This window comes from Passer domesticus, chromosome 1 (assembly GCF_036417665.1).
Source record: "Passer domesticus isolate bPasDom1 chromosome 1, bPasDom1.hap1, whole genome shotgun sequence".
NCBI lineage: Eukaryota > Metazoa > Chordata > Aves > Passeriformes > Passeridae > Passer > Passer domesticus.
The window spans coordinates 14,542,996-14,559,282 of NC_087474.1; the positions used below are offsets into that span (position 1 = coordinate 14,542,996).

General features: G+C 40.8%; 1 protein-coding gene across 1 annotated transcript; it reads right to left on the bottom strand.

Annotated features, from left to right (window-relative positions):
- Positions 1-2,993: 2,993 nt before the first annotated feature.
- On the bottom strand, positions 2,994-16,119 carry MTPAP (mitochondrial poly(A) polymerase). Its single transcript, XM_064403756.1, has 9 exons — positions 15,969-16,119; positions 14,134-14,306; positions 13,340-13,573; positions 12,797-13,021; positions 9,530-9,741; positions 7,008-7,234; positions 5,709-5,801; positions 5,537-5,610; positions 2,994-3,875 (listed from the first exon to the last, which is right to left on the bottom strand). The coding sequence occupies exons 1-9, from the start codon at positions 16,108-16,110 to the stop codon at positions 3,537-3,539; spliced, it is 1,719 nt and encodes a 572-aa protein (XP_064259826.1). The 5' UTR covers positions 16,111-16,119; the 3' UTR covers positions 2,994-3,536.
- Between the last annotated feature and the right edge of the window lie 168 nt (positions 16,120-16,287).

Consider the following 16,287-nt stretch of genomic DNA (forward strand, 5'->3'; position numbering starts at 1 on the left):
AGAAAAAAAGCCACTAAGAGTGACAGTGATGGAGCAGCATATTTCAACCCAGCCCACCACAGTAGTGGAGACAGTCAAGCACTGGAACAGGCTGTGCAGTCTTCATCCTCGGAGATTTTCAAGGCCTGACTAGATAAAAAGTCCTGGTCTGATCTCACAGCTGATACCACTTAAGGCAACTAGATTAGGTTCAGAGTTCTCTCCCAGCCTGAAATATACCATGATTCCAAGTCTAAAGACCAGAACCCGAGACAGGAAATGTAGCAAGAGGTCTGTTTTGTGACTGTGTCTTCACAAGCATGGCACTAGGATGCTCACCCAGGAGTCAGCTGTAGGCCAAGGCTGCAGATTCCCTGGAAGTTACAGAGGGATGAGGAACAGTGGCAATTGCAGCAGAACCTATTCCTGCGACACTAGTGAGCATCAAACATATAGGGAAATAAAACCAAATATCCCTGGAAACAAACATTAACCTTGAAGTTAATATCCCAAAGTACATTTTCTCAGGACAAGGAACTTCTGAAAGTTTTCAGTTTCCCTCACCATTTAAGAGCAAGGAAATATGAGACTTGCACTAAAAAGTATTTCCAGTGAGGGAAAGGGGCAGAGGGGCAAAACTGTCTTCAATTCACTGGTGTTCCTTACCTGTGACCTCCCAAACAGCCCCACCATATAGTACAGATCAGCACCAAGTTTGAGAAGTAACTAAAACTTACTGCCTTGCTCTTGCAGAGATATTGTTTACATGTTTCTGGAGCATATGAATGAGCTCTCAAATCTAGATCATAATCATAATCCTTTCTTGACATACATCCAGCTCTTGTTTTCAGTGACAGAACCGTATTGATGGTTTCTAAATATCTTCAATGTAAGACTGCTGCCCTCAGGAAATGATAATCATACCACCTCTCTTGATTTCATAAATACACCCCCTCAAGTCTTGGTTCTCTTCCCACAGGTGGCTTCCGTTTCACTCAGCTCCTCCCCAGATCTAACTCCTGCTTTAGGGAAGCTCATGGTCAGCCCTCCACCTCCTCCAGCCTCTTCTAGGAAAGCTGCCTGCTGAGCTTATTTACCTCTCAATGAGAGCTGATCCTTGCAGCCTTGAGGCTTCAGCTCCCTGCTCACCAGCTCCCTCAACTAGTGGATATCTGAAAAAATAACCTGTGCATTCCACTGCTACAACTCTGCTTTTGGCTTCTTTCTCATCTTTTCAGAAACTGGCCTGCAGCCATGACAAGGATTCAGAACTATTCCCAAAAGGGACAGGCAGTCTAAACAGAAAAGTGATGCTGAAAGGCGCTGCATGTGCAGTAACCATGCTCTGCTCTGCCTTTTAAGGAATACTAAGTGGCTTGAACATCTATAACCATTTACAAATGAAGTCTGTGTTTCAGCATGGCTCAACCATATAACCAAAATACAAAATTCACTGTTATTTGTCTACAATTGTCCTGTACGTATGTGTCAAAATTCCGATAAAATTTTTCCTATCTATGTCAGTGGATCCCTGTGAATATAAGGCAATTAGGTACACACTGCCACAGTTCTGCTGCTTGCTTCTGTCCCTGGTAACTCATATTCTTATTACTACACAATTACCTATTTGGTCAATCTAAAAAAAAGAAAATTCCAAAGTACTTGAGTACTGCCCTGATCTTCAAAAAGCTACATAGTCTATTCCTGGGTAAACTGCAGACAATGTACCTCTAGGTTCTGTAAAGATAAGGGAGCAGCAGGCTCCTTACAGAATCTGTGTCAAGCTTGCTATCAAAGCTTTTGTGTTTGCATCAATAGCAAGTTACAATAAACTTCATACTAGCATCCAAAAAGAAATTCTAATACCAGGATTTAGGTAGAAAACTAAGTTTCACAATCAAGGCTCAATCTTGAAGAAGTTAATTTCAGCAACAAAGATAATGACTATGTGAGTCATTACTTAAGAAAACATTTATGAATCAGAAATGGATTCATAAGTATTCATAAATGATTTCATAAGTATTATTTTAAACTCTGAATAAACTATTATGGAATTGACCTGAAGAACCAACCCTTTCATTTGTCAAGTGCTAGAAGATACTTTTCCTTGCCCAGTTTTTACAAGTATTTGGAAGTATGCATTATCATTGCCCACAGTATTTCCAATGAATAATATATCAGAGAAAAGAGAAAACACACTTATAAATTGTTTAGACCACACCATTAGAAAAAAGTCTACACAAGATCATATACCAGTGCAACATTAAAGAGTCTAAAAGTACTGAAAATGAAACAGTAATTATAAAATTAATGTTTCATCTATTTGATTATCTCTGAATACAGTAATTTCCTTTAAGGAATTTCTGTTAAGAATAAAGAAAACACTCTGTGGAGTTGCTAACAGTGCTACCATTTAGTCTAATGCATGAGTGGCTCTCAAACTGGACAGGTGAAATACCCACAAATGTACTTTTAAAGTTTGCCTGCTCTCCATCTCCCATTTCCATCCTTCCCTCCCCTCTCCCTCTTCCTCTGAAAAGACTTCTTTTTGAGTAGATGCAGAGAGCACTCAATGTTTCAAGTCAATAAAAAGCACTGACTCTGCTGGCCCAGCTGATCTGGAAGGGGGACAGTGACTGTTCTCCTGAATATGTGAAAACCAAGGCAAGACTGGGGTGATTCTCTGGATCTCTGCATAGGACAGATCCCTCTGCAGGAATGCTTTGATGTCACCTGGTAGGCAGCAGCTTTGGGGAGAGTGATGAAGCAAGAAGGGCATCCAAGAACCCCTGCCTGAACCTGAAATACAGGTTTAAAGTGAAGCTGAAAGCAAAATAAGAAACAAGTGTGGGTGGAGACGAGTCCTGGGTAGAGAAAGCAAAGGCGAGTTAACTAAAGACATTTTAAATCAGGTGGTAAACACAAGAGCAAACCCAATTTCCAACACAAACCAGTGGCACTATCCTTGGAGAGCTGTGGTGGTGCAATGCTTTATGAAACTGCACACCTGACTATCTAATTCCATTCTCTTTATTTTGTCTTGGCACTATCTACACGAATGGAAAACAACTGCAAAAATAGATACATGCACTTCGGTTTTACTGGCTTCCAAAACACCACTGGATTGGAAACAATGGTTCCAACACATTTATCTTCTTTCAGACTGTGGTTTCATGGAAAGGTGGTTGTTTCTTGAGCTTTTAATTAGCATATCATTTGTATGCCAGCCAAGAGAATTCCCAAAGGCTTTTTCCCATACTGCTCCCGTCAGCCTTTTTTACAGAAGAGTGCCCAACTAGAGGCTACTTCCAAAGTGCATCTGTAAAACTTACATTTGAATACTCTTCATTCATAAAACAGATGGAAAAGTGAGGAGTAAGGACGAGAAAAATGTACAGAAAGAACGCAGATCTGTACAAAAAATCATTAGGATGAAAAACAGATTGCTTGATTCTCTATTCCCCATAATAAAAATATTAAAATTAATGTTCTTTGGACTGCGTGTCACATTCAATTCCTAAAACAGAATATTAGCTATTGTGTTTCTGTGCTTAAAGTCATTTTCCCACTGCTTTCTGTTGACTGCTTGCATTATTTAATTTTAAAGAGTCCAAAAGGCTTCTGATTGTTTCACTTCCTATTCCTTTCATCCTATTCTTCATCTTGCTGGAATTATTTTTTCCAAATGGTATCAGTAGAGCTGCCAGTCCCCAAGGTTCTTTATTGATCATTTGCTGAGTTTTGTCTTCCTTCTGTAAAATCCAGGCACTTTCTCTGGCCATAGCTATAAATTTCTCCAGCTGTGGCTGATTAACATTCTTGCTGATATTAAGGTCTTGTTCAAAGGGATTCCAGATATAAAGAGGAGACGACTCAGGCTTATTTACTTCCTTTCCCTGCAGACAGTACAAAGAAAAAAGCAAAGTTGCATATGTACATTATAGGCTGAACAAATAACAAATCACTTGAATTATTACATTAGAATTAAAAGTGTTTTGACCTATTGGAGAACATTTTATAAAACACCAGTCATTATTAATCAAGTTAATTTTCCTGTCAACTTGACTGTATTATTCCTGTTCTCTGATCCTCTCAGTGGTGGTTTTCTTTGCCACATTCAACTTAGATCTCCTTCAAGGTAAAGAACACACAACTACAGCTTAACCTATCTTTTTGGCCATTCTCCCATTTGCTGTCCAACAAACCTCAGACCTCACCTACTGCACCCTCCTACTCTCCATCTCCACTTGTGTATGGGCAGCATCAGTGTGTCATATTAACCTGCACAGCTCAGTTTGATAAAATACTGCATGCACTTAAACTGTTCAAACCGTTCCTCCCACACTGTTCAAAGAGATCACAGTGCTGGTGTAAGTGAACAAGATCGCTTTGTTGGCTGAAATTCCTCCCAGTTTGGTCTGTCTTTTAAGCACAGAGCTATTCAGGTCATGGTCCATGGTGAGGCACCTGGTACAGCACAACACAAATAGCTGACAACTATGTCGTTTGTTATTTAAATGCACTTCCATCTCAGTGCTTATCAGTGTTTCTTAGCTGACTGGTTCTGCATAGCAGAACCCCTGCCACAAGCTCTAGCAGGAATCCACCAGCTCCTGCTGGCCCAGGAAGTGTCTATGTCCATGTTACATACACTTGCCCCAGGGCCAAGAGCACTGCCAGAGGAACAGCAGCGGCCCAGATACCTCGCTTGACTAGCTCAGGCTCCAAATGTGTTTTTGCTGAAGTTCTCCACCTAAATAAATCAGTTTCTAGGACCAATCTGCAAAAAGAGTTCTTTAGCCAGTAATCTACAATGCCCAAATAGGAAAGAGAACAAATGAGCATCCACACAGCAACGTGGCACTGAACCCCCACTCTGGAAGCAGCCCAGCAGGAAGAGGTGTGCGTTATGGAGGTTACATTTTCATGTATTTCTATTACACCTGCATGCACACACAGATCAATAGGATGACTAAAGCATATAAAGCAAACTGAAGTGCTAGCACAGATCATGCTATGGCAATGCTCACTGAGCTGCAGTACAGTTACTGTAGCTGATACAAACTGCAGTAGGAAACTGCAGTGGCAAAAGCATACCCAAAACTCAGCTGTAAGTTTTAATGTAGGCTCTGGTTGGGTCTGAACTCCAAACTTTAAACACGAATCATGCCAGCTCACAGGATTTGTCACAGACTTTACTATGACAGACATCATGACATTTGAAAAGTTTTACTCCCACAGAAGCAAAGGAGCTTTGACTTTTTAAAACTGCTACTTTTATTACAGGGCTTTTCATTAAAATCACACTAGCTTTGCCTCAGTTTCTGCTTTCCAGCATACCCAAGTAATGACACTATAAATGTTCTTAACGGTATTGTAAGTTACTGGGCTCCAAGAGGAAAGCACTCCTCATGCACAGAAATAACTCTGTTTCCATATAAATAGCTTTTTTATGTATAATTAAGGGTGACAGAAATTGTTGCTTAGCATATGCAGTTTGTCAAATGGCAGACAGAGAGATTCAATTGATAATGATGAACAATTAAAATCCATTTACCTTTCGAAGATTTAAGGAATTCTTTCTGAAGTCAAAGTTTCCAAAATATTCAAAAAACTCGCCCAACAATACATCTAAGGGGAAAGAAAAACAAGAGCCATCAGTAACATAAAGGAAAAGTTTGTTTTCAATATGGTCATAAAATAGACAAAATTTATGAAGATCTACCTACCAAGTGTTTCTGTGTTTTTTGTAGGTTTAATCTTCCTTAAATCACTAACAAATGAGCAATCATATCCTCCAATTATATGCTTGTCTTTTTCACCTGAAAGAAAAATTGTGGGCATATTTTGAAGTAATAAACAGTAAAATACCATTGTATTTATAAAATTCAGATAACAAACTCATATCAATGCTACCATACTACACAAATCAAATTAGGAACTCACAAGTGAACTTTTAGGTTAAGATTCAAATTAAGTCATAAAAGACTTAAAAGAAGTCCATAGATGGGCAAAGGAAAAACATCATGAGCAAATGGCACATTTTTTAAATCCTACAGGACTAAGATAAATGACATCTTCGTATCTCTGAAAACTTCTTCTAAGTAACAAGCAGGGTATCTCTGCATAGAGGGCTGCATTTCACACTTAACAGCACAACTCCTTGAGGTTACTACCTACATGAGCGTTTAAAAAAATCATATCCAGAGCATTCACTGTCTTTTTCTGAAAAAGTTCACAGAATCAGGAACACTCTTGTAAATATTAGAACACATGTTTTATGTATAAATATTTCTACAGAATTCTGATGGAAATGTTTAAAATTATTTTAAAGCAACTGAACACAGACCTTTTCCTCCACTTCAAGCACTGAAAGCTTCCAAGGAATCATGTCAATAAGCAGAACACATGAGTAAGGAATCAAGAACTTGGGGTGTCATTCTCTATGTTGTCATATGATTCATGAAGATAACACACCCTGAATGCTGTGTGAGAAACCTCCAGAACAGCTTGTTTGTGGAGATACAAGAATTACTTGCAAAGGGCCTGAACGGTCTCAAGGGTATTACAAATGAGGAGAAAACACAGCCTTTCTTTATAGTATTTGGTAGCTATAAAACAATACACATCATATCATCATATTTTGTGCAGTTAAGTTTGCACAAAATCCTTAACTCCAGAAATGTTCAAGACCCTTCAAGTCTTCTAAATAACAAAATTTAAAAAAAAATCAGCACAGGAGCACTGAACAAGTAAATTACATTTCATTATCTAAGGGACAGAATAAGTCTAACCCCTCTAAATCCTATTAGTGTTGTATTGAAAAGGGATTTATTTTGCCTTTATAGATGCATTATTTTCACTGAAAAAAGCATGTAAAACTTGTGTATTCCCTCAAACTTAAAACACAAATAATATTCATTAGTATTCAAGAGCATAAAGAAATTGCTTGGGTTTGTTGATCACTTTAGACAAAACAAATGTGCAATAAACAATCAACTGCAATGAACACAAACATCTGCGCTTACCTGCCAGCTCTTTAAGCTGGTCTAGTGTTGGAATGATAGGTGGCGATCTCCTCTGCAGAAAAAACATGACCATCATGGTCAGGGAGAAGTTTGTAATCCAGGTACCAGGAGCACTGTTGGTGAGCCCGTGAACGCGGGCCCAGCAGCGCACAGTGAACACGAGCGCCCGCACGCGCGGATCCAGACTGCCGTAGATGTACAACAGCTCTGAGCTCCTGATTGCAATGCTGAAGGGGAAATGGCATGACGTGCAAATGATGAGAAAATCAGAAAGTACCAGATGCAGTATTCAGTATTTATTATAAGAGAAGGGGACTTTGATTAAAAAAAATTATACATTTTAAAAAATAGAAGAGAATCATAGAATAGTATAATGGTTTGGGTAGGAATGCCTGGAATTATCAAGGATTAAATATTAAATACCTGGTAGTTTTTCATACATAGCAAGAATTATACAGTTCTGGGTAAATAATACGCATTTGCACTGTTTCCTGTTTCCTCAATCCACATCACAGTGGGAGGAAAAAAAAAACCAAATTAAAGAAAACACCATCAAGTACTGTGGAGTCAAACTATGCAGAACTGAGGTGAAAAAACATAATTCAGCTACAATTGCCTTTGGTAGGTTAGATAATATCTCTATCCTAACATATAATAAAATACAACTAGAACTTCCTTTACTGCTTTTATCTAAAAGGTAGTAAAATGCTGCACTGAAAAATAATCTAAGTGCAGAGACACAATGAAATCCTCAAAACAAGTCAGTTTGGTAATTTTCAAATGATTACTGCTTAGTCCAGCTGAAAAAAACAACTAATCTGGAAGGATAAAGGTTTTCAGATGGATCAGTTTTTGATCTTCTTTATCACACTGTTACACAACCATTCATGTATTGTACAAATGGGAGAGCAAAAAAAGTAGAAAAAAAATGGAAGTACAGTATGAGAGCAAAACTTGCTTTGGTTCAGTTTTAGCCTGAAGTGCTAAAAGGTGTTCTAAAAATTCAGCATAGCCTTTTGAGGACATTTACTAGGTCAAAATTTTGTAACACCTAGGCTTCTTAAATTTCAGCTGTGAGATGTTTTATGGTGTCCAGAGAGATCTCTTTCTAGTAAAATGATAATGACAAGACATGCAGTCCCAACCAGCCAAACTACAATCAGTGAGTTACAAAGAAGCTTGTACAGAACTACATGCTGACTTCCACTGAGGCAGCATATAGAGAAGTAATTTCACTGTAAGAAACTTGTTCTGTATTGCCTTAACAACTCCTGCATATTCTGAAACAGAACTTTGGGTAATTCAGAAAACTGAGTGTATCTGACCTGATTGTGTCTGATGCAGACAAGTCACAAAACTGCACTAAAACTTGTATCACAGAAACATAAAATAACCTGAGTTGGAAGGGACCCACAGAGATTATCAAAGTCCAGCTCCTGGCCCTGCACAGGACAGCCCCAGGAGTCACAGCCTGTGCTGAGAGCATTGTCAAAAAGCTCCTTGAACTCGGTCAGGCTGGTGCTGTGACCACTTCCCTGGAGAGCCTGTTCCAGGGCTCAACCAGCCTCTGAAAAACCTCTTCCTAATATCCAACCTGGATTGCCCCGGACACATCTTCAGGCCATTCCCTCATGTCCTGTCACATTATCCTGAAGAACAATCACTCATATTTTTATATTCCCCAACAACAGTGAAAAGGGTCAGTAACTAATTTTCGGCTGGGTACACTCATGCCAGCGCTGTTTGCTGGAGTGAGGGGGCCATTTCTGGCGGAAACAGCAGCATGGAGGGGCGGCACGGCCATTCCCGGCCGGGCTGGCACCCGCGGGCCCCGAGGCCATTCCCGGGCCCCGAGGCCATTCCCGGCCGGGCTGGCACCCGCGGGCCCCGAGGCCATTCCCGGGCCCCGAGGCCATTCCCGGCCGGGCTGGCACCCGCGGGCCCCGAGGCCATTCCCGGGCCCCGAGGCCATTCCCGGGCCCCGAGGCCATTCCCGGGCCGCCGGCGCCCCCTAGCGGGCAGCGCTGCGCGCGCGGGAACGCCGCAGGCTGCCCTCCCTTCCCGCGGGAATTCCCTCGGCATCCAGGGCAGATTCCCAGCAAACACGGGTATGCAGGCCCCTAAGAAGAAGGGAAGGACACCAAAATAACTAGAAGCAAAATCCCTAAAAATTAACATTCTGGAGCTGCTTAATCTGAAAGCAATCAAGAAAGGCTGCGCATACATGGAAGGGAAGCAATGACTAATGAACACTGACTGCTTGCTTTCCTGTTGTATAAGCCAACCTTCTTCCACAGACTGGTTTTTGAGGCTTCACCTTCAGCTAGCAAGTATTTCCAATGCTAGAGAAAGACAACTTAAGGGCATCAAATTCTAACCTCTAGAAGTCAAAAAATATCCTTTTGACTTTGAGAGCCAACATTCACATTTGTTAAGAACACAGAAAACAAGTGACATTACAGGTTTTCAGAACACTTTTAAGTACATCAGAATTCTCTGCAAACTTTAAAACCAGGTCTCACCTGTTGCTCACTGACAGATCACACTGGAATCCTGTCGGCTGATGGGAAAATTTCACCAGAGGGCAGCGGGCGTTGAGGATCTTCTGTACATTCACACACCCAGGACCAAAATTATCAAGGCAGTCACCAATCACAGAAAGAATCCTCTGAGTTGCTAATCTTTCCGATGGCAATCTTTTCATCTGATACTCCATTTCAAAGGGACCTTTTTTCTAACACAGAATTTTAAAAGCAAGCTGTTAGCTCTCCAACAAAAGTGACATTTAAAAATACTTCTGAAAGACCACCACAATTTGCAAAGGAGTTTGTACAGCTAGAACTGAAAGACAAGAATTATTCAAAGCAGTCCACAGAACTTAAAATAGGTAAAACCATATTGCTCTCTCTTTTATATTCTTTTCTGGTGATTCAATTTTTCCAGGCTAAGAGTGATCAACTTACTATAAACCTACATGTTCAAACAGAAGTGTAATAGTATTACATCTCATTACTGGCTAAAAAACATAATTCTGGAATTACCTGGAGAGCATAAATGCTCTGACTGCACAGAGGAGCATACAATTACAGAGGGGTAACACAACCAATAATTTCAAACTACTGGTAATTCCATGTCAAATCCTCAAAGAACAACACATTATTAGTAAATCAAGTCGCAGTGTAAGGAAAAATGTCTTTTTCATTTAAAAAACTTAAAAAATTTAGCATGCAAATTACTTAAATCATTTCAAATTAAGATATGATTATGTAACACTTTAAAAATTACTTTATATCATATATAGTTTCCTTGAAAGACAAAAATATTGTGAAGATATATTCTAACATCAGAAATTAACTTCTCTGTAGGTCTTCGTATTTTGATTTGTTATATTTGTAGTTTTTACCTCAATGAAATACCTGTGAAACCTCTGTTTCCTTTATAGTCTTGTGTTTTTTAGACATCATCTAGTTTTTTTTGCTAATCCTATACTTGACACTGACTTATCCTCCCCCTTGGAACATGTCATGGGTGAATGCATGCTGTACAAATAAAATTACAGTGATGTAACAGTAACTGAGATACCGAGCACATTACTTTTGTTGTCCACAAATTAGTGACCTCAGCCAGGTGAAACAATTCAGAAGTTATGGACCTTGCAGCCCTTCCCATAAGGTCAGTTCAGGGGCTGAATTTCTGAGTCTCTCTGAGGTGACTGTTCCTGCTCCTCCTGGAGCAGCTCTCCAGTCAGCAGCACGTGTGGTGGAACATGCCAGGACAGCAGTCCCTGATCCCATCTGGCTGTGGGGCTGCATGCTGCAGTGGGGCTGGCTCTGAGTGAAAGGAGCTGTAACTGTCAACATGAGGCAGTTAACAGGAAAGATAAAGATGGGTACTCAGCTGACCTGTAGGTGGGCTGGTGTTGATATTTATATTTGTGACAAAAACCACAATGGGCCTTTCCAGACAGCACCTCACTGTTTCTCAAAAACGGAGTGAAGTCTGTTTTATAATGATTAAGTAGACATTCTAAGCAATTAAATGAACCTTCATATACAGCTTTGGTGCTAGCTAGGGGGTATGAAGTACTGATACTCTTGCCCCAACCCTGTGGTTCTTCCCCAATTCTTGTCATGTAGATGGAAATAGCAAATATGAAACTATTACTATTATTAAAAATGAACAGTTACTTTTCAGTAAACTGATACAGTAATCTAAGGAAGAAGCATAACAGTTTACAAAAAGTGCTACACTAAAGTATCACAGAGCCCTGCTTAAAGTCATTCACTAATCTCCCAAACAGCCCAGAGGTTAAAAATGCCCCCATCTGTGGTCTAGCATTCACTCTTGGTAAAGAATGTTCCCACTCCTGCCCCTTTTCTTAAATTGCAGTTAGTAATAAGTCTGCCATAAGACTCAAAACCAGTTATTTCATGTAAATAGGTGCTGAAATGCCTGATCCTCCTCATTGCTGGCACCTCCTGAAAGGCTACAGAAATGAAGAAATCAGAACACACCTCTTCCACTGCTGCTAAATCACCTTGTAACTAAAGCTACCTCCCCTCTGTCTCCAAGCAATAAGTCTCTCAGCCAGCCACAGGTAATCACAGCTGCCAGTAAACTCACTCATCATCAAATACTCTACATTTCACAATAGAACTTCTATCTCCACAAAAGATACATATTAAAGAAAACAGCTAGCTACCAAATATGCTTTGAAAATAGACATTTTATACTTGAAAGAAAATTTGAAGAAAATACTTGAAGTTATTCCTTCAAAATTTAAGAGGCAACTTCACTGATTAAACATAAAGATTTAACACTTCACACACACATGATGATCCTTCTCTTCAGCTGACATATTTGCTTTCATTGTGATTTATCACTGCAGTAATACTAAAAACTATAAACATTTGAAGGATTATTTCTTTAAAAGTGACTTACACAGCAATATACAAATTGTACAGAAAAGCTGAGAGAATTTTCAATCTTGAAAAGTTTAAGCCCATTGTCTTCTAAGGAAAACTTAAAAGACAATGGGCTTTAACTTTTTTCCCAAACTTCAACAGTTTTTTCTAACAGCTTTTACCAACAGTTTTTCCCAAACCATCACCACACAAGTAAAAAGAAAAGTTTTCACACCACGAGAATCACTTACTTGACTATTCATTCAGAATCTGTGACCTGTAAGCATTCACCATGACTATTCCACGTCCTGAGCTTTCACACCTACACACACTCAATATGTGCCTATAAATATATATATACACCCCAGTATATAATTCAGTAACTTTTCCTGGAGCATAAAGTCATCTCTTTAAGGTAAGGAAAAGAACGTGACAATCCTCCCAAAATGCAGACGTGCACATGCACAAATTTACTTTCCTTTAGGACATGGAGGACCCTAAAAAACAAAGTCAAGTTTTAACAGAGCATGGCTGAAGCACAGAAGCTACAGGGAAGAAAACATGACAATAGAATGGGAAGGTGTTTTCAGAAGACTTTGCTGAAACAATTTTGGAGGATGAGGGTTTTCTTCATTCGCCCTAATAGTGCAAAGTTCAGGTAAACACCAAATCATTTTCTTCCTATTGCAAAGAACATCTCGTCCACGTCGCATTCAGTTTTTGAAAGTCTTCAGATCCAAACATTCAAATAAACTTGTTCACACTCTATAGTATGAACCCACTTAAAACCTAAATAAAAATAAACTGATTCCTGTATGTGAAACAGCAAATCAGCTGCTCTGTTGAAGAAATCCAACAAACTGAAGATGCACAGCACAATCTTACCATTTTTGTAGCGTGCTTTCCTGTATCACGGAAGTCCAAAAACATGTCCACATCAGATCCCAGCTTGCCAAACGTGTTGACTGAAGAGCCAAAAGGCTTTACTGTGCTGTCAGGGAAATATGCACGTGCAAAATCCCGAACCAAAGAACAGGCCAGAAATCGCAGCTTGATGTTTTCTTCTGTAAGCTGATACTCATTCAGGAGAATGTACATCTGACTGCTTATCTAGTTCAGAAAATAAACACTGTAAAAATATAATGACCCATCTTCTATGAACATACATTTTAATCTATTTAAAATCAATGCAATTAGAAGGTTATTTTTCAAAACTTCAAAAAGGTTTCTTTCATACAGAGAAATTATTTTCAAAATTAAAATTAATAATTTCATTTATTTACTTCCATGTAGGAAAACCACTCACATAAAATGCTGATATGTTACCATTTTAATAAAAATAAATAGCTTTATAAGTTTGACCACTTGCAAATCTGAAATGAACATGTCTTATTTTTAATTAAAAGAGATCTAGAAACCTCTACTTACACTGTCTGCAAGACAAAGCTTTTCAATTAGATCTTTTACTGGAATGTGACACTGAGGAGAGAGGTGAAGTGGTGTCTCTTCAACGTGTTGACTCACTGGGTTTTTCAGGGTGAAAGTAAAAAGTCTTGATTTAAACGGGACAACATGATGCTCTGAAGCACTTGGGATCCCAACAGCATCCTGCAACGAGGCTATACTGCTCTTTTCTGAAAACTCTACTAAAGCACTGATGCCCTAAAACATTAAGAATGGAAATACAGGGTGAGATAAATGCATACAAGGTTTGAACTCATTGTGCTGATATTACTCAGATGTTCCTGGGGCTCCTGAGACAGATTAATATGACAGCCCTGAAGCCAAATGCTAGGTTCCATATCTCAAAACACTTTAGATGCTTTTCCATAAGAGATTAAAAGTTTTAAGATGTGCTATTCTTGGAAGCAAGCACTAAACATAAAAGTTCTGAACTATACTCATCTTCACAACTGAAATACTCAAGAAACATAAAAAAAGAGCTATCTCTATTGTCAGAACAATGAATGGTGCTACGTGAAAGTTTCAAAGATTTAGTGCAAAACAGGTTGCTGGCTATTTCTTAGAGGTGTTGCTTAGCTGACTTAAGAATAAAAATCAAGTGCTCAGCAACTTGTGAACATTAGCACAGATAAAAACAGATTTAGTACACTAAGTGTTTATAATTTGCTTAACTTATGTATGAGGCCTTAACCAAATTTTCTTTCTGGTATTTATTTTCATCTAAATGTAGATTTTAGTTGACATCATTAATTACTTACACGATTTTCAAAAAAGAAATGACTCTTAACTTTTCCATGACTGGCTAAGTACTGCAATAATTTTTTTTCATTAAGTTTTGATGGGCACTTAATTAAAACAGTCCGTTCAGCTTGATCCAGTCGTTCTGTCTGGACTTCAGCAAATGTCTTCTTTCTGGTGCTGACTTCAGCATCTGTGAGAAGGAACAAACATCAAGGCTTTTCTATGTAAACAGAAAGATGTATGGCTGGTTTTAGTACACTTAATCTCTTCCTCTGGATTGTACAACTGAACAAAGGTTTGTCCTGGCTCTCCACGATTATGACAGCAAAAATGAATGAATGAAGAACGAATGAAAGAAAGAAACTTAAGTGTACTTCTCTCACAAATGCATACATTTGCAATAACAAGGAGTAGGAAAGGTAGGAAGAAAATGAAACTGACTTTCTTTGGTACATAGGAAGCTTCATAATACAAGGAATCTTTTGTTGCTTAATTTGCTGCTCACCATCAAAAAACTTAGCACACACATAAGAGTTAGGAAATGCCAGCTAGGCTGTGAGGCAGGTCTAGACCTTTGGCAAGCTTCACTGGAATGACAGTCTCTCTTAACTACCACAAAACCAGCACTTTGGAACAATTCAACACTTGCTATTTTTACAACTCAGCACCTTCCTTTACAGTAAACGCCCACTCAAGTTTTTCACTTAATAATACACTTTCATCTACTGCAGTACAATAAACCCACAGACCAGTCATATCTCATCACACCACTGGCAAGCTGTACTGCTGCTGACAGCCTCCAGAATTCACACGAGACATGCTGAGCATCCAGAAACATGGAAGTTTTCCTGTTTGCATACACGCAAAGGGGCCAGCTCCCAAATCTGAAGCCATGCTCCCTTCCCTGCAGGGCTTTCACACTAATCCACTGACCACACCACATCAGCAGAGCCCGTGAAGCTGTTGCCTGTTAATATTCCCTTTTTGTCATTCGGATTGGGAAGCTGGGGAGCATTTCCCAGCAGCTACCATCTGCCACAGGGATATTCAGCAGAGAGCTCTTTCTTCTGTTTTTGGTTTTGAAAAACCCACGGGATATTGTGGCCTCAACAAAACCTTTAAGTATCATTACATGACAGTTGTTAGTATTACTTGATAGTATGTATTTTTTAAAAATCTTTCATTTTATAACTTTACTGAGCTCTCACAGCATCATTTACTGTTGTAAATAATAACCATGATAGCTCTTTCAACAGCCTAGTTTTATAAAGCATTTTTAATCAGAAAACTAAGGAAGCACTTTATGAAGAACATAAATATCACCGTTTCCATGGAAACAGAAGGATGAAGTGACCAAGATGCAGCAAAGCCCCATGGACGGGTGACATGGACATGCATTAGGCCAAAATAGCTGTGATTTTTGCCTGATTTACCACCGTACATGCTTAGTCACTACAGAGATGATGGGATCTCACAACTTCTGGCTCTGCTGTGCTTTGCACAGTCTGAGCATGGCACTGATGCACAGCAGCAACAGACACTCCTCACTAGTTCTCGGCTGTACTAAAGACCCAGCCTCACTCACACGCTTCCTCTGGCTTTTTGAGGGGGTCTCTCGGGATGAGCCCCGCCGCTCCATTCACCTCTAGCTGGTGTCTGCGTTTAACAACCGCGTCCCGGGCACTGACAGCGGACTCTGGCCTCCAGGGCTGCAGCCCCGGAGGGCGCAGGCCGCCCCGCTGCCCGGGCCCTGCGGGGCTGCCGAGCGGGACTCGCGGCCGCTCCCCTCCCCACGCCCGTGCGGCACCGAGGCCCGCGGCGACTGCAGCGCGGCCCGGCGCCCCGTGCCTACCTTCCGCCGGCTCCTCGGCAGCCGGCTGCGCGGCGGCGGCGCCGGAGCGGCCGAGCCGGGCGTGCCCGCGGGCGCCGGGCCCGGGGAGGCGCAGGCGGCCCCGCAGCAGCGCCAGCGCCGGCCCTCCCGCGCGGAGCGCCATGGCCGCTCGGCCGCGCCGCTCTGCGCAGGCGCCGCCTGCCACGGCGGCCGGCGGGGCTCAGCCCGCTCCGTGCGCGCTGGGAAGCGCCGGCGGTGCCCGCGGCGTTCGGCGCTGTGGCGGGAGCGAGCGGAGCGGAGCGGAGCGGCCAGCCCGGGGTGCGGGCAGCTGCCTGCGCCG